We start from the raw sequence: 27,480 nt of genomic DNA on the forward strand, positions 1-27,480 counted from the left end.
GTTCTTTATCACTAGTGCCACCTGGGAAGCCCCATGTTGTGTTAGACAATATATATGGATCTCCAGTGCAGGAGACTTGGGTTCGATCCCCTGGGTTGGGAAGATCCCCTTTAGGAGGAAATGGCAACCCACTCCAGTATTCTTGCCTGGAGAATCCCATAGACAGAGGAGCCTGGTGGGCTCCAGTCTATGGATTCTACTTAGCCACTAAACAACAATATGGCTTCTAAAGGTAGGTGTGTATGCATGCATGGGAACAGGGCTTCCCTGTGCGGGAGGAGACCCGCAGGCAGGGTTTGGCAGGGCTGGGAGGGGCATTCAGGTGGAGTAAGGCAGTACTTCTTTCTGAGTAACGATGACGGTGATGTTGAGAGGGGGAAATACTCCGGAACTGGCCTGGCTGGTCAGTTAGAGAAGAAACTGGAAAAGTAGCTGGGGGTGGAGCCTCCAGCGCCAGAGCCGGTGGGTGGAGCTGACATGTTACAGGAAGCAAACGGAAGGGTTTGTTGTAGGCAGAAGTGACGCATCAGGACTTGCTCGGGTAGGAATCCCTGGGGGAGGGGGTGGACATCTGTGGGCAGGCCATGAATTTGGCCTGAAGGGTCTGCCTCTCTCCTGTGTCCAAAGAGGAGCATGCACACCTCTGTGGAAAAGGGGGTGATTTACATTCCTTCCTGTGCTCTGTGGGGCGGGATGGTCCTGCAGTCAGCCTGGCCCAGCCCTTGGTGCCCTCTCCTGGAGGTGTAAGGACTGCTGAGCAGGACTTCAGCCCCATTGCCTGGCTCCGTCAGAAGCATAGTCAGCCTTCTGTCAGTACTTTTGTAAAAGGCCCAAATTCCTTCTTTTTAGGGGGAAAAAAAAGACGCTCAAGGCCCAGTGTCCAGCCCAGCGCTCAAGCCCTCTTGTCCGAGGAGGACAAGCCTCCCTTCCCCGGTCTGGTCACGCCAGCCTCTGCGACTCTGCTGCAGGGAGGGGAGTTTGTCCAGCTGTGGCTGCAGGAGACGACCCATTGTCCTCTTTTTCCCTCTGGCTGGTGGTACACGCGAGCACATTCTTGCAGGGAGGCAGTGCATCTGCTTAGGTAGCATTTTTTTCCTTTTTTTAGTGTCCCCTGCCAAACCACTCACCGCTGACCTTTTCGTGTGGCTTGGACTTTTTGAAGAGAAAGGTTGGGGATAGCACAGAAAAGTGTCCTGGCCGGGCTGACGTGTCTGCCTGGTTGGGTTTGTCTTGGTTCTCAAGCTTCTGTTTCAGATTGATGTTTTGATTTCCACTTTGCTTAGCAACCGCCCCCACCCCCCCAGCAGCCTCCACCCGCCCCCCACCCGCCCGGCCGGCCCGAGGAAGGCCATTGTCTTTCTGGAGCACTGCTTCAGCTCCCAACTGATAACTCTGGAAGGAACGGCCACAAGCCAGTCTGAGCTGAGCTCAGAATTAGCACATGAAGAAGACAGTGACCTGAATCTGAGTGATTCTGTCCTCTGGAGGCCATGAAATAGAAGAAGCTGATATAATATCTGGCCCAGGGACACAGCCACAAGGGGTGCCTCAGTCTTGGGCCGTCTGCATGGTTAAATTGACCTACTTATTTTTCTGACCCATGGGCTGGGCCTTGCTGGAATTTCCTTAAGGCGTGTGATTGTGGAAAATATTGTGAAAGAAAGAAGCACATGTGCTTGGGTTGATGACTGGTCCAGACGGCTCGCCTGCTGACCGGGAGCACGGCCTGCTTGGCCTGGGTTTTAAGGAGCCGAGCAGATTCTGGCCGCATTGCTGAGCTCTGTGGCTCCCAGGAGCCCTGCCCCGGCCCTGGAACGTCTGAGGACAGAGCCCTGTCCTGGGAACCAGCATCTTGGACCGGCTTCGCTCTGCTGGGGCAAGCGCCGTCCCCTGCAAGGGAGCCCTTGCCCTTCCACTGCCCTTGGCCCACTGGACCCAGGGGTGGGATGGTGGTCCCCCAGGCTCCTCTTTGCCACGCCCAGGCTGTACTTCTTCCCTCCACTGTAAAAGCAGTCAGCTAAGAATCTCTTGTCCAGCGCTCACCAGGAGGTCTTCCTAGGTTCATCTAAGCATCCAAACTGTCAACACCGCGCTCTGCGCCCAGGACAGGAAGCAGAGCTGCTGGCGGGGCCACAGGGCGTGCTCTTCTGTGCACTCGTTGTCACAGAAGCCCTGTCACCGGCGTGGGTGCTGGGGGCGCGGGGAGGCGCGGGAAGGGCGTGGACCACAGGGCGCCTTGCTGAGAAGCCTCACCCCTGCTCCCAGTCACCCCAGAATGCGCTCTTGGTGGCTCAGCTTCCAGGCTCCTTGCCCCGTTCATGGAGTCTTCCTGGGCCCCCACCACTGTTCTTATCAGCTGTGATTCCTGCTAGTCCGAGGTTTGCTGCCAGATGGTCCGTTTTTGCCCGACTGTAGTCTGGTAACATGGACGGTGTTTATCAGTTTACGGGACTGGGAAGCTAACCTAGGGTCAGATTCTCTTGCAGGCTCTGTTGACCCTTTATCCATGTGCACCACAGAACCATGTTGCCCTCTGTCCCCCCTTGAGATTGCCCGTTTCCTTGCTGGTTTTACCTTCTTTTCTGTCGGCCCAGCCACTCCATCTACGTCAGACGTTGCCCTTTTCATCTGCCACCTTCGTCTTTCCAGCTCATCCCTCAGTTCTCCAATTCCACCCACTCTGACCCCAGTGAGACTGCGATCTCATGAGCCTGCCACCCCGTAAGTCTGTTCTCTGTGTCTGAAGTCTGTTTTGTAGATTACTTCATTTGTGTCATATTTTATTTTAAAAATTTTAAAAATTTTGTTTATTTTTGGCTACACTGGGTGAAAGGAATAGCAAACCACTCCAGTACTCTTGCCTTGAGAACCCCATGAACAATATGAAAAGGCAAAAAGATATGACCCCAGAAAATGAGCCCCCCAGGTCAGTAGGTGTCCAATATGCTACTGGGGAAGAGCAGAGAAAGAGTGGAGAGGCTGGGCCAGAGCAGAAACGATGCTCAGCTGTAGGTGTGTCACGCAGTGAAAGTAAAGCCCAATGCTGTAAAAAACAGTACCACACAGGAACCTGGAATGTTCAGTTCAGTTCAGTTCAGTCGCTCAGTCGTGTCCAACTCTTTGCGACCCCATGAATCGCAGCACGCCAGGCCTCCCTGTCCATCACAAACTCCCGGAGTTCACTCAGACTCACGTCCATCGAGTCAGTGATACCATCCAGCCATCTCATCCTCTGTCATCCCCTTCTCCTCCTGCCCCCAATCCCTCCCAGCATCAGAGTCTTTTCCAATGAGTCAACTCTTCGCATGAGGTGGCCAAAGTACTGGAGTTTCAGCTTTAGCTCATTCCTTCCAAAGAAATCCCAGGGCTGATCTCCTTCAGAATGGACTGGTTGCATCTCCTTGCAGTCCAAGGGACTCTCAAGAGTCTTCTCCAACACCACAGTTCAAATGCATCAATTCTTCGGCGTTCAGCCTTCTTCACAGTCCAACTCTCACATCCATACATGACCACAGGAAAAACCACAGCCTCGACTAGATGGACCTTTGTTGGCAAAGTAATGTCTCTGCTTTTGAATATGCTATCTAGGTTGGTCATAACTTTCCTTCCAAGGAGTAAGTGTCTTTTAATTTCATGGCTGCAGTCACCATCTGCAGTGATTTTGGAGCCCAAAACAATAAAGTCTGACACTGTTTCCACTGTTTCCCCATCTATTTCCCATGAAGTGATGGGACCGGATGCCATGATCTTCGTTTTCTGAATGTTGAGCTTTAAGCCAACTTTTTCACTCTCCACTTTCACTTTTATCAAGAGGCTTTTGAGTTCCTCTTCACTTTCTGCCATTAGGGTGGTGTCATCTGCATATCTGAGGTTATTGATATTTCTCCCGGCAATCTTGATTCCAGCTTGTGCTTCTTCCAGCCCAGCGTTTCTCATGATGTACTCTGCATATAAGTTAAATAAGCAGGGTGACAATATACAGCCTTGATGTACTCCTTTTCCTATTTGGAACCAGTCTGTTGTTCCATGTCCAGGTCTAACTGTTTCTTCCTGACCTGCATATAGGTTTCTCAAGAGGCAGGTCAGGTGGTCTGATATTCCCATCTCTTTCAGAATTTTCCACAGTTTATTGTGATCCACACAGTCAAGGCGAATGTAATTCAGATGACCGTTATATCTACTACTGTGGGCAAGAATCCCTTAGAAGAAATGGAGTAGCCCTCATAGTCACCAAGAGTCCAAAATGCAGTACTTGGGAGCAATCTAAAAAATGCCAAAATGATCTCAGTTTGTTTCCAACGCAAACCATTCAACATCACACTAATCCAAGTCTATGCCCCAACCACTAATGCTGAAGAAGCTGAAGCTGTACAATTCTATGAAGACCTACAACTTCTAGAACTAACATCAAAAAAAGACGTCCTTTTCATCATAGGGGACTGGAATGTAAAAGTAGGAAGTCAAGAGATACCTGGAGTAATAGGCAAGTTTGGCCTTGGAGTACAAAATGAATCAGGGCAAAGGCTGACAGAGTTTTGCCAAGAGAACACACTGGTCATAGCAAACCTCCTCTTCCAAGAACACAAGAGACAACTCCACACACAGACATCACCAGGTGGTCAATACTGAAATCAGATTGATTATATTCTTTGCAGCCCAAGATGGAAAACCTTTATACAGTCAGCAAAGACATGGAGCTGCCTGTGGCTCAGATCATGAACTCCTTATTGCAAAATTCAGGCTTAAATTGAAGAAAATAGGGAAAACTACTAGACTATTCAGGTATGACCTAAATCGAATCCTTATGATTATACAGTGGAAGTGACAAATAGATTTAAGGGATTAGATCTGGTAGAGTGCCTGAAGAACTATGGACAGAGGTTCATAACATTGTATAGGAGGCAGTGACCAAAACCATCCCAAAGAAAAAGAAATGCAAGAAGAAAAAGAAATGCAAGAAGATAAAGTGGTTATCTGAGGAGGCCTTACAAATAGCTGAGGAAAGAAGAGAAGCAAAAAGCATGGGAGAAAGGGGAAGACGTACCCAATTGAATGTAGAGTTCCAGAGAACAGCAAGGAGAGATAAGAAGACCTTCTTAACTGAACAATGCAAAGAAATAGAGGAAAACAATAGAATGGGAAAGACTAGAGATCTCTTCAAGAAAATTGGAGATACCAAGGGAACATTTCATGCAAAGATGGGCACAATAAAGGACAGAAATGGTATGGACCTAACAGAAGCAGAAGATATTAAGAAGAAGTGGCAAGAATACATAGAACTATACAAAAAAGATCTTAGAAAGCATCACTACAAACAAAGCTAGTGGAGGGGATGGAATTCCAGCTGAGTTATTTAAAATAATAAAAGATGATGCTGTTAAAAATGCTGCACTCAATATGTCAGCAAATTTGGAAAACTTAGCAGTGGCCACAGGACTGGAAAAGGTCAGTTTTCATTCCAATCCCAAAGAAAGGCAATGCCAAAGAATGTTCAAACTACTGCACAATTAAGCTCATTTCACATGCTAGCAAGGTAATGCTCAAAATCCTTCAGGCTAGGCTTCAACAGTACGTGAACCGAGAACTTCCAGATGTTAAAGCTAGATTTAGAAAAGGCAGAGGAACCAGAGATCAAATTGCTAACATCTGCTGGGTCATAAAAAAAGCAAGGGAATTCCAGAAAAACATCTACTTCTGCTTCATTGATTACTTCATTGATTACTAAAGCTTTTGACTCTGTGGATCACAACAAACAGTGGAAAGTTCTTAGAAGAGATGGGAATACCAGACCACCTCACCTGCCTCCTGAGAAAACTGTATGCAGGTCAAGAAGCAACAGTTGGAACTGGACATGGAACAATGGACTGGTTCAAAATTGGGAAAGGAGTACATCACGGCTGTATATTGTCACCCTGCTTATTTAACTTCTACGCATAGCACATCATGTGAAATGTCGAGCTGGCTGAAGCACAAGCCATAATCAAGATTTCCAGGAGAAATATCAATAACCTCAGATAAGCAGATGATACCACCCTAATGACAGCAAAGAGGAACTAAAGAGCCTCTTGATGAAGAAGAAAGAGGAGAGTGAAAAAAACTGCCTTAAAACTCAACATGCGAAAAACTAGGTCATGGCATCTGAACCAATCACTTCATGGCAAATAGACAGGAAAAAAAATGGAAACAGTGGCAGACTTTATTTTCTTGGGTTCCAAAATCACTGTGGACAGTGACTGCAGCCATGAAATTCCAAGACACTTGCTCCTTGGAAGAAAAACTATGACAAACCTAGACAGTGTATTAAAGAGCAGAGACATCACTTTGCTGACAAAGGTCTGTATAGTCAAAGCTATGGTTTTTCCCATAGTCATGTACAGATGTGGAAGTTGGAGCCTAAAGAAGGCTAAGCACTGAAAAACTGATGCTTTCAAATTGTGGTGTTGGAGAAGACTCTGCAGAGTCCTTTGTGACAGCAAGGGGATCAAACTAGTCAATCCTAAAGGAAATCAACTCTGAATATTCACTGGAAAGACTGATGCTGAAGTTGAAGCTCCAACACTCTGGCCACTTGATGCAAAGAGCCGATTCATTGGAAAAGACCCTGATACTGGGAAAGATTGAGGGCAAGAGAAGGGGGCAGTTGAGGATGAGATGGTTAAGTGGCATCACCAATTCAATGGGCATGAGTTTGAGCAAACTCCGGGAGATAGTGAAGGTCAGGGAAGCCTGGCATGCTGCAGTCCACGGGGTTGCAAAGAGTCAAACATGGCTGAGTGACTGAACAACACAGGGTGGGTGCGGGCTTTTTCTAGTTGCAGCATGTGGGGACTACTCTCTAGCTGCCGTGCACAGGCTTTTCACTGTGGTGGCTTCTCCTGTTGCAGAGTATGGGCTCTCGGCAACGTGGGCTTCCATAGTGCATGGGTTTTGTTGCCCCACAGCATGTGAGATCTTCCTGGAGTAGGGGTCAAATCAGTGTCCCCTGCATTTCAAGACATATTCTTAACCACTGGGCCATCAGGGAAGCCCAGGTATCACATTTTAGATTGCCGATATAAGTGCTATCGTACATATGGCATTCGTCTTTCTCTTTCGGACTTACTTCACTTTGTATGATAATCTAGATCCATCTGTGTTGCTGAAAATGGCATTGTTTCCTTCTTATTTATGGCTGAGTAGTATTCTATGTGTCTATGTATGTGTATCAGGTAAAGCCATCATTCTTTACCTGATGGCTCAGTGGTCAAGAATCCTCCTGCCAAAGCAGGAGACGCAGGTTTGATCCCTGAGTCAGGAAGATCCCCTGGAGAAGGGAATGGCAACCCAGTCTGGTATTCTTGCTTGGAAAATTCTATGGACAGAGGAGCCTGGCGGGCTACAGTCCATGGAGTCACAAGAGTCAAACATAATTTAGCGACTGAAGAAATGAATGATGAACGAATATATATTTTCATTTATCCAAAATGTTTATCCATTCATCTCTTGCCGGACATTAGGCTGTTTGCACATCTTGGCTATTGTGAACAATGCTGGTGTGACATAGGGTGCATGTATCTTTTTGAATTACAGTTCTGTCTGGATATATGCCCAGGAGTGAGACTGCTGGATTCTACGGCAACTCTTTTTAGCCTTTTAAGGAACCTCCATTCTGTTCTCCATAGTGGCTGCACCAACTTACATTCCCACCAGCAGGACAGGAGGTGAACCTGCCTCCTTTTCCAATGCCTTCCCCACCCCCTTACCCCCCTTCGCTCCGCATCCCTCCCCCTCCACCCCTGCCCCTCACTTGCGGGCCCTACTCCCCTGGGGAACCGCTGGGCAGGTCCACCTGCCCTCGCCTGGACCTGCCTCCGTGTGGCTGGAGCGGACCCACCGCCACGCTGGCCGTGGACCCCTCTTTGGGGTCCCCAGGCCCAAGAGGGGCCTTCAGTTAAGTTCCTATGTCGGCTCACCCTCCCGCATCCCCCGACGGCCCTTCCCGCTGAAGCTCCTTGGCGCCTCAGCCTCCGCCTCCGCGGGGCTTTGAGCAGACGCCTTGCTTCTCAATTCACAGAGAAAGCCGGAGACACCAGGAGAGCGTTTCCACCCGCGGCCTGCGCCCCGGCAGCCCCACCGGCCCTGAAGCCCCACCGCCTCTGCCCCTGTGTCCTTCCGCTCTCCTGTCGCCGTGGACGGATTCTTTGTTCATGTGGCCCCCCACTCACAGGTCAGGGTCATGACCGCGTCCGGGGCGCTATCAGTGGGCCCCTTCTCTCCCCTCCAGCAGCCTTTACCTCCCCTGGATCAGTTCTGCCAGAGTGCAAACTCGTGTTAACTCCTCTTCTTAGGGAAACCTTTAGACCCCACTTTCTGCTCCCAGCCCCCCATTTCTACACACACACACACACACACACACACACACACACACGTGCACACACACATAGATGAATTCCTCAAGGAACTGCTTCTACTCCCAGCCTCTATTTTTGCCTCGTCCTCCCCATTCAGGATTCTGCCTCTCATCTTTACGGAAGCTGCTTTTCCCCTGGCTCACCTCTGTGTGTAACTCGAAGGATGAGCGCTCAGTTCTGCTGGGATGGGACTCGGCAGCGTGGGACCTCCTTGCTGACCCGTCTCACCTCCTTGACACACTCTCCCCTGGCTCCTGACACCAGGCACTGCACCTTTTTCCTTGTATCTTTCCGGCTTCTCCTCTGTCTCCCAGACCTTTAAGCGCCCTGTCCCCCTCCACGCCCTCCGAAGGCGATCTCCCTGAGTCTGTGATTTTAAGAAGCTTCTGTTGGCCAGGGGTGCCCAGTTCGTATCTTCAGCCGATATGCCTGTGTGACTGCAGCTGGCACAACTTCATCCTCAAAGTCTTTACCGGGGCCGGTCTGACCCCATGACAGATGGCTGGTCAGTCTCCATGGACGCCAGGGGTGATGGTGACACCATCCTGTCGGCTGTTCAGCATCATCCTTGAAACCTGTCCTTCGCTCATGTCCCACGTCCGGTCCGTCCACAAAGCCTTTTGCGTTTGCCTTTGACGTATATGCAGGTATTTGATGATGTTAAGGAATTATGGTTACATTTTTAAAGATATGATCATGGTATTGTGGTGTATTTTTAAAAGGAAGCCTCATCTGTTAGAGATTCTTACTGAAATATTTATAGATAGAACAATATGAAGTCTGGAATTAGAATATAATCTTGGACAGTGGTTCTCAAGTGGAGGACTCATGAATACAGATTTCTGGGTCTCAAGGCTAGAGTTTCTGATTTAGTGGGGTTAGGATGGTTTGTTTTTTTTTTTTTAAACTCCTGACACTGATCGTTGCTTATTGTCTGAGCCCACACGATGAGACTGATGTGAGGTGTCAGAGATGGCATGTGATAGCTTACGGTGAACAACGTCGGATTCATGATCTCTGAAGAAGAAGGTTTAGCTTTGGGACCAGGGACCAGGCTTGATCACTCAAGAGCTTTTGTGTAGCAGAGTTGTATTAAAGTGGAAAGGGGACAGAGAAAGCTTCTGACACAGACATCAGAAGGGGGATGGAGAGTGCCCCCCTTGCTAGTTTTAGCAAGCTGCTTTATGTCTGTTAGAAAGCTATTAATCAGATAAGAGAGACACCTCAAGGCTGAGGGAGTTTCACCAGGCCCCTCTCCCACAATATGCATTTTTGAGATAGGATGGCTGGAGGGCTGTCATCCCCCAGCCATAAAACAATTGATATGAATACTGGTTTGTTGAGCTATTATCAGCGCAAGGTTTGAGAAAAGAAAAAAAGTTAGTCTTAGGTGGAACCATTTTGAAGAAAGGCAAATTCCCAAGCAAATACATAGTTTCATTAACATAGTTTAAGAAAAACATTTCCATAAGAAAAACGCATTGGGTAGCTCAAGGTTTGAGAAATGTGAAGTTCAGGTGGAACCAGGTGTCGTCATAGCAACACAGAACTTTGAGAGACACTTGCAGCCTGTTTCCTCCGTTTGGAGACTCCTGGCCTGTTACCCTCTCAGATGGGAGATACGAATGAAGTAAGCTTGAGTGTGAATAGATACCAGTCAGAGCTGGTGGGCACATAAAGTTATTACACTACTCTGCTTTTCTTTGGAAGTTTCAATAATAATAAAGTGAGTGCGTGTGTGTGGTATGTGTGTGTTCCCAGCACCTCCAGCCGCCCCCCCCCACCCCACCCCACCCCGCTCCAAGCATCCTCTCTGCAGGATCATTGTAGTGCCTCCTAACTGGTCTCCTTACCTTCCTCTTGCCCCTCCTGGATTTGTTTTCAACCGAGCAGCCATAGTGATCCCCAAAACCCCTCAGTGCCTCCCTCTGGCTCAGCACGAAACCCCAAGTCTTGTTATGACCAAGACAGTGCTTTGCAGCATGTCCCTGGCCCCATCTCCTCTGTCAGGCTCGCTAACCTCACTGATCCTGCATATTCCAGGAATGCTGCAGCCCCAGGACCTTTGCACATACTCTTCTGGGCCCACAGTGCTCCCCGGCCCTCCACTCAGCCATCTCCCTCTTTTCCTTCATCTGCTTTCACAGATTGCCCCTGCAGTGAGACCTTGCCAAACTGCACCATGTGAGGGTCCTCATTCCCCCACTTCCCACCCCTCTTCCTTGTTCGCTTTTTCTTCTTAGCTCACGTCGCTGTCTGCATTGTGCTGCTGATCGTGTCTGTCCCCCTTGGCAGGAAGCTTGTGTGGTTCCTGGCCCCGAGTAGGCGCTGCCACTCCACTACCTTTGTGACAGCCTTGTCGGGGCCGCTGCTCCTGCCTCCTACCCCTAGTGGGTTGGCCTCCACTGTCGTCACTCATCCATTCATGACACATGTCCCTTCTTTGCCAAGACCCCGCACCTGCCTCGGCTGCCTCTCGGGTAGATGGGTTTGGGTTTGTTCAGGTCCCTGCTGGGTCCCTGTGCCTAGTCGGCCCTCAGATACATGCTCACTGGAACAAATGGCTGAATCCCAGGGCAAGAGGTGGATGAGGACAAAGGGGAGGACTTCCTGGAAAGTCGTGGCCGATGGTCGGGGTTCGAGGGGCGGTGAGTATGGGGAAGCAAAAACATTCTCACATGGACTAACCCTCTGGAAATGCAACAAACAAAAGCGTGGAAGACAGGAAAATTCTATTTTTGAGACATTAAGTAAGGAAGGACAGAAGTTGCCAATGGGCAGACCAAATACAGTCTGCAGAGGTGTGCGCAGCCCACACAGAGCTTAAAATAAACCTGGGTTGGTTGCCAAGACTGAGAAATCAGAAGTGCCCTATTTCTCTCAAAAAACTGGAAACTCACTGGTACCCAGGCTGGTCTGACCTCCTGGGGGCAGTGGGCAGAAACGGACCATGTGTCCCCATTAGAAGGTGCATATACCCTTGGGTCACCTTCTTGCAGCTTTGTTCCTTCATTACCTGCCTGAGGCTTTTGGTTTGTGAACTCCCTTTTAAGAGCAAAATGGATTTTTTCTTCCTTTGACACGAAGTGAGGAAATACAGTTATCTGGGGCAAGCGGTGGTGTCGGGTGGTTTTGCAACAGGTTGCCTGGGAGGCCAGGCCTCTGGGGGTCCTGGGGGCGCAGTGAGGAGGCCCTGTCTCCCAGGCTGGGACGTGTCCCGCTTACACATTGCAGGGGTGGGAAGGAGCCTTGGAGGGGAAGGCCTGGAGAAAAGGAGGGATGCTTTGCAGAGAGTCTGGACTTTTAACAGGGCTGGCTCATGGAAGGAAAAGGTTACTGAATCTTATGGGTTCAGCTGTGTTCCCCAAAAGATACATGCAAGTCCTAACTTCCAATACTTCAGAATGGGACCATGTTTGGACATAGGGTCCTTCGTGTAATTAGGTTGAGATGCGGTCATCCTGGAGTAGGGTGGGCCCCCAATCTGATACGATGGGTGTCCTTGCAAGAGGAGAGAAACCCAGAGCCACACAGGGAAAAGATGGCCACGTGATGAAAGAGGCAAGGGTTGGAGGGACACAGCTGCAGGCCAAAGAAGGTCCAGGTTGACGGCCACCACCAGCCAGGACGAGGAGGGGAGGACCCTCCCTGGAGCCTTCAGAGGATGGTGGCCGGCTGACACCTTCCTTCCAGACTTCCAGCCTCCAGACTCAAGAGCTGAGAAAGTTTCGATGTTTTAAGCCCCCCAGTTTGTTTACAGTTCTTCTGTTTGTGATGGAGGAAAAGCATCTTCTCCCAAGCCTGGCACAGGCAGCCAGCTTGTGGCCCTCCGTGAGATGCCTTGTGTGAAAGCCAGGGATGATGGTGCTGATTCTGTATTAAGGAGTTGATCATTTACAGGATTCGAATGGGACGAGGTGGCCTGTTGGTGCTGTGCTTGTTTGTTTTTAAAATAGGATGAGAAGCCTTTTTAAAATTTGTGTTGTTTAATTTTCCCATCACAGGGGGACCGGCTGTGTGTGCTCGTCTTCTGTGACCCAGCAGGGCAGGGGGTCGGGTCTGTTTCCACAGCTTCTCCTGCAGTCCCGTTCCCACCTCTGAAGTGTGGATCTGACCAGGCTCCTTTGGCCGGCAGTTTCCCAGGGTTTTTTTTGTTTGGTCAGGACTGTTTGCAGAGGGACATAAAGGCACAAAGACTTCCTTGTTTTAGGGTCAACAGGGTGAGACCCAGATGATACTCTGGCTTCAGGGTTCTGTGCAAAGGCTTTGTAAAGCTTTGTGGGTTGAAATACGATTTTTGTGTGTGAGTCAGAATTATGCTCTTGCATTGATCAACGTGTCCACCGAGTGAGGACTGGGAGCTGCCTGTTTACCTCTCTCTCTTTAGACCAGGAGACACCACGTGTGGCCCTGAACAGGCCTGCAGGGGGCAGTTCGCTTTCTCCTGCGGGGATGGGATTTCACAGGCTTCACCTGCCCTAGAGTAGGGGGCAGGCCACTTCCAGGAGGGCTCCGTAGGCATGTGGCACCAGGCTTGTCCCTGAACGGCGGACTCGTCATCACCTGGATGGAGGAGGCCTTCATCTCTTTGGGGAACAGACCGGGGTGAGCAGGAAGGCTGCCTCGTCCTCCTCATTGTCATCATTGTGGGGGCAAAGACCCGCGGGCCCCAGGAAGTGGGTCGTGCCCATCTGTGGGCTCCTCAGTGCCCCCGTCCTGATGCCCACTTCCTGTGACTGTTCCCACGTGTGGCAGAAGGGGCCTTGCACTTGTGATCAAGCTAAGGGCCTTGGGATAGGAGATTGTTGGGGATGATCCAGGGGCCCAGTGTACTCACAATGGTCCTTAACATATGGAAGAGGCAGGTGGGAGAAGGAGAGAGGATGAGATGTGAAGATGGAAGCAGGGATTGGAGGGACGCGATTGCTAGTTTTGAAGGGAGAGGATGTGGACACGAGGGAGGGTGCAGTGAATTGGGAGATTGGGACTGACTTATATACACTTGTTTAGTGGCTGCTTTGCAACCCCATGGACTGTAGCCCGCCAGGCTCCTCTGTCCATGGGATTCTCCAGGCAAGAATACTGGAGTGGGTAGCCATTCTCTTCTCCAGTGGATCTTCCCAACCCAGGTATTGAACCCAAGTCTCCTGCATTGGCAGGTGGATTCTTCGCTGCTGAGCCACCAGGGAAGCCCTGGCTTTGGGTAATTACCTTTAGGTTACTCTGCTCCCTCCTCCCCCAGCAAAAAACCCTAATTAGAAAAAGTCATGTGAATTTTGGAGGAAAATGTCATTTATTAAACTGGTTCTTAACCTTAGAGTTCCTTGAAGATTCTGATGAAAATTACGACCCCAGTCTTATAAAAATATACGTCAAAAATTTTGCATACAATTTTAGAGATTATAGGGCTTTCCTGGTAGCTCAGTTGGTAAAGAATCCGCCTACAATGCAGGAGACCTGGGTTCCATTCCTGGATTGGGAAGATCCGCTGGAGAAGGGATAGGCTACCCACTCCAGTATTCTGGCCTGGAGAATTCCATGGACTATACAATCCATGGGGTCACAAAGAGTCAGACACGACTGAGCGACTTTCACTTTTTAGAGATACAGAGCCCCCCAAAACCTATCTATGAAGCTGTGGTGTCTGCCAGGCTTTTTCCTCTGTCTCCCCAGATGGAGAGCCCTTGTATTAGATGAATTCAGTTGAGGCTGAGTTTTTGCTTCCATAGCAAGTCGCCCTAATGGTATTTGTGGGGTCCTTAGTTGCTGCTAAGTCACTTCAGTCGTGTCTGACTCTGTGCGACCCCATAGACGGCAGCCCAGCAGGCTCCACCGTCCCTGGGATTCTCCAGGCAAGAACACTGGAGTGGGTTGCCATTTCCTTCTCCAATGCATGAAAGTGAAAGTTTGCGGGGTCCTTATTTAAGGATTCATCCGTGTTTGTGTTTTGTTCTATGCATTTAGAAACGTTCTTCTGAGAAAAGGGCACAAAGGCCCGGCCCCTGTAAGAACCAGTGGTACCTCCAGTGGTGTCTGTGGTATTACTGTCAAGGTTAAGGGCTCCTTCCTTTTCCTGGTCCTTCCCTCTGCCAGTTTTTCTTCTTCTGCTTCTCATAGGCTGGGTGTTGTCCTGGGTGTTTCTAGTAACTCTGAAGACCCCGGGGACCTCTGCTCATCAGCCTGCCTTGGGATTCACTGGCCCCGGACCTGGAGCACCAGGGTCACCCAGGCCTCCTGCTCAGCCCTTGTGTGTTAGCAGGTCCCCGGGGGGCGGGTGGGCACTTGCACGATGCGGCCTCTGGTGGACGATACTTAGGAAGGAAGGTCCTCCCCATCGGGGAGTGATGACTCAGGGCTGTTTCTGAGCACGTGGGCTGCAGTACTGAGGGACGGGGCCGGCCTGAGACACCTGCTCCCACCTCAAACCCAGCACCTCCACGGGCCGGGGACTCCCCTCCGCCTCTGCAGCCTTCCCCGGGATGCTGCCGGAGCTTTCAGACAGCAGGTGGGAAGGTCTCAGTCCCTGGAGCTCGGCGATCTGATCCACAAGCCTCCACACAGATGACTTGGGGCCGAGCTACTGACTGCGTTTTCTTTGCCGAGTGGGTGGGAGCCTCATCGGAAGCTGCAGTGAATGAACTCCACCGGGAGGTTTGGCTGATGCTCTGTGCTGTGTTTCTCCCGCAGCTCCGGAAGAAAAGGAGGTCATTAAAGGCCAGTACGGGAAGCTCACCGATGCTTACGGCTGCCTGGGGGAGCTCAGGCTGAAGTCCGGTGAGTACCCGCGTGGAGGGCCGCAGTGTCACACGCTCCGGGCTATAGACTTCTAGTGTCGGGCAGAGCTTCTCTTATGTGAGTTTGGAGAGGCTGTGGGATTTAGTCGTTTTATTTCAGCTGCTACCCTCTTTTAAAATGTTTCTTTATTTCGCTGAGCTGGCTCCTCCAGGCTAGGGCAGAGGTCGAGGTGAGAGCAGCCTGGTTCTCCCCTGTTGGCACTCCTTCCCACCCTGGGCACAGAGGACCTTACCTTCTCTGGGTGCCCACCGGGATCTCAGGTCTTCCAGCCTGGTCTGGGAGGGCAGGGGCGTCTCCCCAGGGGCTGGTGTGTTGTTTTACAGGGGATCTGTATTCTAGAAGGGGGTGGAGGTCAGAGGTCAGAAGCCCCTGGACCTGCTGAGTGTGTCTTGACGGAGTGGAGCTGGGATGGGGCATCGTTGGCAAGGAGAGAAAAGCCACCAGCGCCTGACCATTGGGCACTGAGGGTGGGTGTGAGCGAGAGCAAGGAAAAGAGCTCCAGAACTGGGCCACAGGATCCGACTGGAAAGGGCAGAGGACTCAACAGGAATGCGCGGGCACCCTTGCTCGGTGTAAGACGTGAGGGGCTGAGCCGTCGACCCGGCTGCCGCTGGGGAGTCACAGTCTCCCCCTGAGGCCGCTTGGTCACCTCTGCACTCCTGGGCCTCACAGGAGCCCTGATGCGATGCCGGGGCTCAGCAACCCCCTTCTTCCTCCCCTCTCTGCCGTCTGATTTACACTGTCCCTGCCCAGTGTCTGTGGTGACTTATGGGGCCGAGACCAGATCAGGCTGTGAGCTGCTCAAACGCAGGCTCTTCCCAAGCCTACATCCACACAGCAGCTGTGTTCCCTGCTCTGAGGATTTTCACAGCAGACAGAATAGCACAGTTGTTTGCCATTACTTTTCTGGCTCTTTTTTCTTTAGTCGGGTGGGTTTTTTTTTCCTCTGAACTATGATGGTGATCATCTCCAAACAGTGTTTAGGAAAAACACTCAGTACCCACATGACAAAATGCATGTATTAAATGTCTGTTTTGTGCCAGTGGCTACGTGTACATTAGCTTCTTTAATCCTAAAAACAAGCCAACGTGATACCGTGTCTTTATTCTCCTTTTATTCTCCTTTTCAGTAAAGGAAACAGACTCAGAGGGTAAAAATCACTTGCCTAAGAAGCTCAGCTAGAATTCAAACCTGGATCTAGCGGCCTCTAAACACTTACTTTTTTTCCATGAAGATGTGCTGCCTGCCAAGGGTTTCTGTAGGTTTTTTTTTTTCCTTGCCATGATTTTTTTTTCCCCGAGGTTATAAAAAATTCCTGCGGCCTTTCCTCAATCATGAGGATGTGAAGACGACAGCTGACCTTATGTGGTGCTTACTCTGTGCTGGGCCCAGTTTTAAGTGTTTTAATTTATTAACTCAGCTCTCCCAACAACTTGAGGTAGGAACTGGAACTGTTAGAAAGCTTAAGAGTTTTAATTCCTCTATTCCATGACACATTTTTTATAACATCTGGGTGTTTCAGATATGTTACAGTTGTTGGCATTTTACAATTATGATTGGCAATATTTTTCTTGTGCATAAATTAATGGTCCATTTCGCATCGGTGACTTGCCGAAAATGGGGCAGTCCTTAAGTGGCAAGTGGGTTTTTTAAAAATTTAAATGTACTTATTTTTAATTGGAGGATAATTGCTTTGCAATGTTGTGTTGGTTTCTGCCATACAGCAACGTGAATCACCCACGGGTATACATATGCCCCCTCCCTCTTGATCCTGTGAAAGTGAAAGTCCCTCAGTCGTGTCCAACCCTTTGCGACCCTGTGGACTTTACAGTCCATGGAATTCTCCAGGCCAGAATACTGGAGTGGGTAGCCTTTCCCTTCTCCAGGAGATCTTCCCAACCCAGGGACTGAACCCAGGTCTCCTGCATTGCAGGCAGATTCTTTACCAGCTGAGCCACAAGGGAAGCCCCTTGAACCTGTGACTAGGTTTTAAACTCCTTTTTTATGGCATCAGGGGCTGCCTTCACCAACTAGGCTGTTCTGTCCTGAAAGGGGCAGGAAGGCTAAGGTTCCAAGACCAGCGAAGTGGTACCTTGCCTGTATCCCAGGGGAAAGCTTGTCTTCCTGGGCTGAGGTTGGAGATTAGCTCTAGTAAACCGGTCCTGACTGGGAAGGCTGGCAGCCCCCACAGACAGTGTCCGAGTGAGCCAGGGTGTCTGTGGGTGCCTGGCTACAGCAGGCTCATCCCAGGGCAGGGAGTGGAGAGAGGTGACCAGCTCCCAGTGCTGCCCCAGACAAGGCCCTCCTCCCTGCCTGTGGCCCTTCACCCACCTGCTCCTCCCCCCGAGGGGGGAGCGAGCACAGCCCCTGGTCCCCGGCCATGTCTGACGTCCTCTGAACACCCCCAGCCCTGCCCGCCTGTGTCACCCTCCAGGGGGCCTGTGAAGGCTCCCTGAGTGTAGTGAGAGTGTGTCTGACTTGGAACGTCAGGATTATCTGGCCTTTCTCAACACATTTCTGAAAGTGCCCAGGATATCTGAAGGATGCGGGCTACCCTGGTGGCTCAGTGGTAAAGAACCCGCCTATCAATGCAGGAGACTTGGGTTCCATTCCTGGGTCGGGAAGATGCCCTGGAGGAGGACATGGCAACCCACTCCAGTAATCCTGCCTGGGGAATCCCATGGACAGAGGAGCCTGGCGGGCTACAGTCCATGGGGTCACAAAACGAGCCGGTCAGACGTGATTGAGCGACTGAATAAGAGTCTGAAGGATGGAAGGACTGGGCCTTGTCATTGAGTTTTTCCAATTCTCTTCAATTACGCTGAGGAATGTTTGGCTTGAACTTGATTTTCTTTTCCATCTGCAAGTCCCTATCCCAGAACTACGATGTGTTTTGTTTTCTTCCCCACCTGTTGAGGATGCTGGCAGTACAGAGTGAAATTCCAGCTTTCACCTGCCACCAGGATGACCAGACCGAGTGGGAGGTGGGCCCCATTTTGACTCTTGTAGACTGAAGGTCTCTGTACAGAGAGAGAGACTTCCACTCAGGTTCTTAATTAACTTGGGGCAGTTGTTCAGTTTCAGTCTACCTAAGTGAACACAGCCTTTTATGTTAGAAATTAAGAAATGTTCACAAGTTTGTAGATTTCCATGGAGAGCTCAGAGTCCCTCCTTCCTCTCTGAAATGCTAGCAGGAAGGGGTTGGAGCCCCCACGATAAGCCCTGGAGTTGGGCTTCCTATTGTTCAGCCACTCAGTCATGTTCGACTCTTTGTAACCCCATGGACTGCAGCACACCAGGCTTCCCTGTTATTCACTATCTCCCAGAGTTTGCTCAAACTCATGTCCATTGAGTCGGTGATGCCATCCAACCATCTCATCCTCTGTCGCCCCTTTCTCCTCTTGCCTTCAATCTTTCCCAGCATCAGGGTCTTTTCCAATGAGTCGGCTCTTTGCATCAGATGACCAAAGTATTGGAGCTTCAGTGTCAGTCCTTCCAATGAATATAGGAAGGTTCATATAGTCAAAGCTATGGTTTTTCCAGTAGTCATGTATGGATGTGAGAGTCGGGCTTCCTGACACATACACAATACAAGGCATAGAAAGTGAGAGTGTTGTTATAAAAAGAATTTATGCCAATGATTATAGGGATTTAACTCCCCTTTCCCCTAAGCTCTCAAGGCCTCCCTATTTTCATAGCCTTGGGGGTTGAATACATTGAGGTCTCCGTTGAACTGTGTTTCCTGGATTTGGGCAGTGCGCAGCCTGTAAAGCTGTACTTGACAGTCCTGTAAGCCTTCCACCACACAGCCCTCCTCAAGTCTAATTTCAGCTTCTCGACAGACTGACCTTCTTAGTTCATTCAATATCTCAAGGGCTGTTTTCACACCTCTAAAAGCAGGAAAACTTCCTCATCTCTATCTTACATAGTTCTGAAGATTTTTATTAATACGTGAGAAAATGAAGATGGACTGAACTTGGCTACTGAGTGGGTGCAAAGGGCTGTCCTGCAGGGTTCCCTCAGGGAGAACTAGGCGTGGGGCCCAGGCTGACTGCCTTTGGGTCTATGACCCCTGGTGGTAGTCAGCCACCGCTAGCTTCTCTGGGCAGTCACTGCACAATGGACCATCTCTGGAGGGGGACCTTTGACAGTCTTTAGGAGTCCTTTGAGATTCGGAAAATGCAGTATTCTCTAGCAAGTCTTGAAAGGAAACGGCCATCAGTCTTAATAATTTAACGCTTATACCCAGTGGTGGGCTGGTCATTATTTGGCGTCCAGCTCTCTGGTGGGGAATCCCTGACGGTTTGTGTTTGTCAGTTTCCATCGTGTAAGTGTATCCACCGTGGGTGGTTTCAGGCCAGGATGGAATTGGGATACGCTGTGCTCAGCCGGCTCCCGGAAGCTGGTGAAAGTAGCCAGCACACCGCTGCCTTCACGGCGCTCATGTTCTCGGCAGGGAGGAGACAGATACCTGGTGGATCCAGGTATTCAGGATTCTGAGCTCGCTGGTAAGGGGCGGGGGCAGGGGGCTCGGGCTCGTCCGGCCACAGCTGCTGACTTCACAGGTGGGGAAGCGTCGGCTCCCAGGTCCTCTGTTCATAGATCTGAGAGTATCCCAGACCCGCAGTCAAGAGGGAGGATGGTGTGTAGGCACCCAGGGTTGAGATCCCTCGTACCTGGCTGGGGAGAGAACTCCTAGGCTGAGCAAACAGAAAAATTCCAATGCAGAACACGCCTGGCACCGTCTCTGAATGAACCATTATGTGTTCTGGTGACTCATGGTGGCCCCAGCGCCCGACCTTCCCGGCCAGATGACGAGTGGCCACGGCTGAATGAAACTCAGGACCTGTCCCTGCAGGGCTTGGAATTTCTCCCAGACAGCTCTGACTTGGAGCTGGGCTTTGAAGATGGCTCTCTTGAGGGAGAGGATTTCTAAATTGAGGTTTTGGAGGTTTTTACAAATTGTGATGAAATATACATAAGATAGGGCTTCCCAGGTGGCTCAGATGGTAAAGAATCTGCCTGCAATGCAGGAGACCCAGGTTCAATCTTTGGGCCAGGAAGATCCCCTGGAGAAGGGAATGGCAGCCCACTCCAGTGGGATTCTCTTGCCGGGAGAACCCCATGGACAGAGGAGCCTGATGGGTTACAGCCCATGGGATTGCAAAGAGTTGGACATGACTGAGCAACTAACATATATAAAATAATAAAATTTACCATTTTAAAAAACTACTTATTTATTTATCTATTTGGCTGCTCCTAGTCTTAGTTATGGCATGCGAGATCTTTGATCTTGGTTGTGGCTTGCAGGATCTTTGTTTGTGATCCTGCAATCAGATCCTGAGAGATCTGATTCCTTGACCAGGGATCGAGTCCGGGCCTCTTGCATTGAGAGCATGGCATCTTAGCCACTGGACCACCAGTGAAAGTGAAAGTCGCTCAGTCATGTCCAACTCTTTCTGACCCCGTGGACTATATACAGTCCATGGAATTTTACAGGCCAGAATAGTGGAACGGGTAGCCAGCTGTTTCCCTTCTCCAGGGGATCTTCCAACCCAGGGGTCGAACTCAGGTCTCCCACATTGCAGGCACGTTCTTTACCAGCTGAGCTACAAGGGAGGTCCCTCAAAGTTACCATTTTAACCATTTAAGCATTACAGGTCAGTGGTATGAAGGCCATTCACGTTCTTGAGCAGTTATCACCACCGTCCATCTCTGCTGCTGCTGTTAGGTTGCTTCAGTCGTGTCCGACTCTGTGCTACCCCATAGACGGCAGCTCACCAGGCTCCGCCATCCCTGGGATTCTCCAGGCAAGAACACTGGAGCGGGTTGCCATTTCCTTCTCCAATGTAGGAAAGTGAAAAGTGAAAGGGAAGTCACTCAGTCGTGTCCGACTCTTCGCGACCCCATGGACTGCAGCTCACCAGGCTCCTCCGTCCATGGGATTTTCCAGGCAAGAGTACTGGAGTGGGGTGCCATTGCCTTCTCCGACCGTCCATCTCTAGAACATTTTTTTATCATCTCAAACTGAAACCCCATCCCAGTTAACCTGTATATATAATTTGCTCAGTCATGTCCGACTCTTTCAAGACCCCATGGACTGTAGCCCACCAGGCCCCTCTCTCCATGGAATTTTCCAGGCAAGAATACTGGAGCGGGGTTGCCATTTCCCACTCCAGGGGATCTTCCTGATCCAGGGATCGAACCCTTGTATCTCCTGCATTGGCAGGCGGATTCTTTACTCCTTGAGCCACCTGGGAATCCCATATTTATATTGAGGTAGTTGCAATCCACTGCCCCACCCTGCTCACCCAGGCTGCCTCTGTGTGCGTATGGCCCTCCTGGTTCTGGTGTAGATGTATTTTTGGTCTGTGACCCATTTCTTACCCTTGCCAACACCTCACCTGACTCTGGCCAGCATCCTCTGACCCAGGTGTGGTCTTCCTGCGGCTGGAGCCCTGGAACCAGAGAGTTGGAGCTGAAAGGGATGGGGAGCCCATCTGGTGCCCAGAGATGGCCTGAGGCTTGCCTGAGGCCCCACAGGCCGATGAAAGGCGTGCGGAGCCCTATCTTCTCAGGCCAAGGTGAGCCTGACTTTTGTCTTTGCCTTGCTTCAAGATCCTATCTGGTTTCAAGGCCCCGGACTCAGCCTTGACTGATGATGTCTGAGACCCCCAACCCCCAATCCCCACCCCCACCAGGCCCATTTCACTTCCGGGCTGTGAGAAAATTGATCCTGAGTTACTGAAAACACAGCTGGGATCCCATGCTCAAGGTGACCTCAGAGAGGATTTCTCCCTCGCCTGGGGCAGGTGAGTCCTGCCAGCCTGTTTTACCCCTGGAGACACCTTCTGTGTGGGCTCACGGGCTGCTCTTACACAGATGGGGGGGACATGGTGATGCCAGGACTGACTGACCCCTGCCAGGCTGAGGGGCCGTTTTCTTGGGGTCACGGAGACTGTGAGCACGGACGTGGTTAGATCTGAGGAAAACAACTTCCACTCCTCAGCGCCTCCCGGTCATCAGTTTGCCTGAGAATGTCCTGGGATGTGGAGCTGGCTTCTCACCCTCCCTGTTCCACCCATAACCACCCTTCTGCTGTCTTATTTCGCACAGCATCTCACCATGCTGTGTTGTTCCAGACGTAAATGCCCCTAGGTTGCCAAACAAAGGGACAAGTCAGAATATTGTCAGCAGTTGAGCAAGTCAGTCACCTCAATGACTAGGTGACAGATTTGTTGACAAGTCAGATGACAGTCAATTGTTTTCTTTCCACAAAATGGAAGAAGTGGGGTGTCAGCTGACAGCGTTAACAGCGCTTGTGTCAATAATTCATTGTGATTTCTTTTTTTCTTAACATGTAACTCAGAAGGACTTTGAAGAATTGAGTGACGTTTCTCTAATGAAGCCCTTTCTGTTCCCATCTGTTTATCAATGTGAACAAGGTTCCTCAGCGTTTACATTTATAAAAATGAAAAATAGAACCGGAATTGGAATCTAGTTTCATTCCACCAATAAATATGTGTCCATGAATGAGAAATACCATTCATCTCATTCAGAGAAGCCTTTCCAGCAAATCTTTACTTTTTATGTTAAATGATCGTTTAACAAAAATGTTTTGTTTACACCGTTTGACCAATCTCTACTAAAAATCATTGTAGGGATAACTCAAGCCCGAAGAAAAAGTTTTAAAGACTGGGAACTTTAGGATCACAGTGCTGTACAATATGATGGAGTGATGCACAGAATGTAACGTTAGGATGAAATTCTGTGGGGAAAGTGGACGGCAAATAGGAGTAAAAATCCCATCTGTTCAAGAAGATCTTGTTCATGATTCCTTAAAAAAAATAGATGATGATGAATATAAATCACCACCTGGATTCCTCTGGATACTGGTACGGAGGCCCACAACAGTTTTATTTTTACATGTCAATATTTAGCACATGCTGGAAAATATATTACTCACAACCATTTAAACTAATGATGAAAACTTCTGGTGTCAATTTGAAAATAAGCGAGGGGAGCATTGGCCAACCACAGTTCTTAGACAACAGCTGAAGTGGTTGAAGGCCACCAGCCCGCAGGGCTGGACGGAGCCTGGGTCGAGGTGAGACCCATGTGTGTATCTTGGGTCCAACAGAGATGAGCCGTGCACGGGACAGGCAGTTTCGCTCCTCGTGGGCCAGTCCTCAAGTCTAGAACAGCGGTGCTGTTACACAGGTTGGCCGTACTTCTGCAAGGACATGGTCAGGAGCCCCCGGCCCTGGACTTGAGTGACTTGCCTGGGGTGGGCTAGAAAGTGGCTTTGAATCCCAGCTCCCCGCTGTGCTGCCTTGGGCAGGCTACTCACCCTCCCTGTGCCTCCATCTCCCTGCCTGTAAAATGGGACCTCCCGGTTGAGGGTGCTGGGAGCAGGTTTGTGGAGTGGTGCCTGGCACACGGTAAGCATCCCTGAGAACCGAGTGTCACTAAAGCCTCTGCTTCCAGCTGGCTCCCACGCAGCAGCTCTTTCCTGCATCTTCTCCCGAGCCCCTCGGCCCAGGACTTGGGAGCGTGCCTCCTCAGTGGTGATGGCTCTTCCCCTTGCGCTCATTTATTTCAAGAGCCTTTTCGTGTCTGCTGTTGCACGCCCGCCCCGAGCCTCCCCCGGGCCGCTGCCCTGCACAGAAAGTGCCTGCTGTCTTCAGAGCAACCTGGGACTCCTGCCAGGGACTCGGTCCCCCCACGCAGAGGCTGTTGAGGAAGTGGGGCTAGAAACCCACTGCACGACTGCACGACGCAGGTGGAGAGAGAGAGGAGAATTTCCAATCCTCCCCCGGGACCCGCCCCCTTCCGGAGTCCAGTCTCGGGCTCGCAGCCTCAACCACTGGGCTGTCCTCTGGGCCGTGCGAGTGGACGGTTCTTGAACTCCGCCTTGCCTGTGCTGAGCCCACGGGAGGAGGCAGATGAGATGCTTGCGCGCTGGTTCTAGCACAGGCCGTCAGCCCCACACAAACCCCACCTGTTTTTCAGAAAAGACACCGGTTCTCCTTAAGAGACTCGGCCCCTGACCCCTGTCACTGTCCACAGCTATAACCACCTTATTCCTGCTGCTGCTAAGTTGCTTTGGTCGTGTCCAACTTTGTGCGACCCCATAGACGGCCTTATTCTTATGTTGTTTCAAAGTGGTTTCCCCGGCTTCCCTAGTGGCTCAGTGGGAAAGAATCCGCCTGCCAAGGCAGGAGACGCAGGTTCGAGCCTTGGTCCGGGATGATCCCACAGGCCGCAGAGCAGCTAAGCCCATGTGCTGTAACTCCCAAAGCCCCCATGCCCTGGAACCTGTGCTCTGCAATGAGAAGCCCTCACTGCAGCAAAGATCCAGCACAGCCAAAAATAAAGAAATGAATAAAGATTTCCTGATCACATGACCGGAGAGGTGGTATGTGACCTCCTCCCCTACCCCCGAAGCCTATCGGGGTGGGTGACCTATTTATTGAATGAAGGGGTCTTTAATGAAACCTGACGTCCCCTGGCCCCCAACAGTGCTGTCTTCCTGTTAAGTGTGAGGAGGGGATCTAGGGTGGGTGAGCAGAAAGACTGGCAGTCTTCAGGGTCTCTGCGGAGTGTCTAGAGATCTGAGAACGCTGACCACCACGGCTCCAGACGGAGACCACGGGTCATCCGGAGTAGGTCTTGGTAGGAGCGAGTCCCTTAAACCTTGGTGGGACGAGGATTCTGGCTGGCTTGCCGGAATCACGCCAGACCCTTGAGGCCAGCTACCCACCGAGTTGTCTCCTGGGCCTTCTCCTGAGATAGAGGACCGTGGGTCAGTGTCCCCACCATCCCCGCCCCCAGCTAGTGTCTTCGAGCACCTTTGTGTGCCTGGACCTGCTGCACCCTGGGGACGTGGAACAGAAAACAGCTGTGGGTGGTGTGGTTGGTGTGGTGGGGTCCCCAGAAGGGGGGTGTCTCTCCTCCTCCGAACAACAGGGTCCGCAGTGGTTGGGGTAGCCTTTCACGGGGAGGGGGCGAGGGGGCTTGAGCTGCTGTCTCATTGGCCTATTTAGGACGTTTTCATCGAACACTTGTTGTGTGAAGTGCCGGCTTGCCAGGATATGACAACCAACCAGAGTCCATCCCTAAGGAAGCCCCAGTTGGCTGGGGGACACGTGCAGGGAAGGAGGCTCTTAGCTTTGTATGTGATGAGAACTAAGAGGGAGCATCTGAGTGCTCCTCGCAGTGTCTAAGGGGCACCTGGCAGTGTCTCAGGAGAGCAGGGAAGGCTCCCCAGAGGAGGTGCTGCCGACTTGACCCCAGAAGGGTGGAGACGAGTTCTCCTGGGAAGGGGGTGGGGTGGGTGGAGACATCAAGGAGGCCCCAGGTGGTCTAGAGGGTGGGGGCAGGAAGGTGAGTGGGAAGGAAGGCCTTGCTGGCAGAAGTCCAGGGGTGCAAGGGTGCTTTGGGGAGCCACAGAGACAACCCATAAGAGCGGCTGGACTCTGTGTACTGCGTGGTGAGGAGAGGCAGGAAGTCGGTCTGCGATCAGGCCACTCCATTAGTGGCGCTTGGAGGACTGAGCCCTGGGGGTCCTGGGGTGGATTTGAGAGGCTTGGTGTGTGGGCTGGGCAGGCTGCAGGCAGTATCTCAGGCTTGGGGGTCGGGCGAGGACCCACCTGGAACCCCTAGGCTTGTTAAGAGCAGGCTGCTGGCCCCGCCCCCGAGGCCTGGTGGGGTGGGGCTGAGAGTTCCAATTTCTAACAGGCTCCAGGTGGCTCTCTTGCTGGTGGGCCGGGCCGGCTTTGGGCTCAGGTGGCAGGCGGATCCCTCAGCTGAAGGTGGGGTGCTGGGAGGTGAGGGAGAGGACAGGAAGTCCATCTCGTGGTTGCGACTGTCGGTCACCCGTGTCACCGCCTGCGATCCTCAGCCCCCGTGTCTCACTTGCCTTCCAGGTGGCACGTCCCTGAGCTTCCTGGTTCTGGTGACAGGCTGCACATCCGTGGGCAGAATCCCAGAGGCCGAGATCTACAAAATCACCGCCACCGACTTTTACCCTCTCCAGGAAGAGGCCAAGGAGGAGGACCGCCTCGCAGCCTTGCGGAAGATCCTGAACTCGGGGGTCTTCTACTTCTCCTGGCCCAACGATGGGTCTTGCTTCGACCTCACCGTCCGGGCGCAGAAGCAGGGTGAAGATAGCTCCGAGTGGGGGAACTCCTTCTTCTGGTGAGGCCCTGGTCCTCTGCCCCTGGCTTACACGGAGGGCGGGCTCTGATGAGCACCTGCATCTTCTGTCTCTTAGCATCATCCCCGGGCACGTGGGTTACCTGCAGGAGCTGTGATTGGTGCCCACACTCTCTGCACAATGAGAGGAAAACTAGCCCCCGCTGGAATCAGGGAGGGTGTTCAATGTGGTCTTATGTAGTCTCCGGAAGGAAAATCTGCTCCGTAAGTAAGGAACACAAGTGCCGGCATCTGCTGGTGCTCCCTGAGCACCTGGGCCTGTGCTCAGCACCTCCCCAGTCCCCTCAGTTCTCGTGGTGATCCTCCAGCGTACAGACATTTGTAAAGCAAGCACTCTTCTAAGTTCTCTGTGGGTCATAACTCACATACTCCTCATAGGAAACAATGAGGTAGGGTCTGTTTTCCCCATTTTACAGGTGAGGAGACTGAGGCTTGAATGAGGCAGGGAATTTGAACCCAGGCATCCTGGCTCCAGGTCCCACGCTGTTAATCCCACAACCAAACCTGTCGGTTTCAACGGCAGAGCCGAGTCATCCTGCCAAGGTGATGGGCAGTAATGGGCCCCTTCGGAGACCAGCGGGGCGTGGATGACCCCTCAGTGTGTCAGCTGTCACCCTTTGTCGGCCCTGGGGCTCGTGACCTTTGACAGGTCCTGTGGAAGACCCGGGGTGGGGCCTGGTGATTTGCATACAATGGAGCTGCTCCCTTCAGATTTACCAGGAGATTCGAGTCAGAAGCAGAAGTGATGAAAGTCCTGCTGTAGGAATTGTTCGGAGACGCCTTACAGGACTGGGTGTTCTTGGTTCCAGTGCTGGCCTCTGGGGCCTTTCCAGCCCTGAGTCAGGGCCGATGAGGCATCTTTGTGCCCTCTGTTTGTTCCTTCCTCCCTTTGCCCAAACAGAGGAGGTCACAGGTTTCATCACCTGTAAGTGTACTTTCCTTGGTGCTTGGGACCCCACAAGTGAGCTCCTGACTCCACTCGGACAAAGAGGGGTTCACAGTGTCCTTGCAAATGTGCCGTACTCCCTGCCCCCCAGATCCCCTTAGGTTCTCTGGTTATGTGGGGTTTGGGGGACAG

At 51.4% G+C, this 27,480-nt stretch overlaps 1 protein-coding gene across 2 annotated transcripts in view; it reads left to right on the plus strand.

Annotated features, from left to right (window-relative positions):
- The window catches only part of SYNJ2 (synaptojanin 2), a 104,887-nt gene that overhangs the window by 22,899 nt on the left and 54,508 nt on the right, over window positions 1–27,480 (plus strand). For both annotated transcript variants that reach the window (XM_055536077.1, XM_055536078.1), the window contains exons 2-3: window positions 15,078–15,164; window positions 26,114–26,384. In XM_055536077.1, coding sequence (XP_055392052.1) covers window positions 15,078–15,164; window positions 26,114–26,384 — 358 coding nt within the window. The remainder of the gene's footprint in view (window positions 1–15,077; window positions 15,165–26,113; window positions 26,385–27,480) is intronic.

This window comes from Bubalus kerabau, chromosome 9 (assembly GCF_029407905.1).
Source record: "Bubalus kerabau isolate K-KA32 ecotype Philippines breed swamp buffalo chromosome 9, PCC_UOA_SB_1v2, whole genome shotgun sequence".
Lineage (NCBI taxonomy): Eukaryota > Metazoa > Chordata > Mammalia > Artiodactyla > Bovidae > Bubalus > Bubalus kerabau.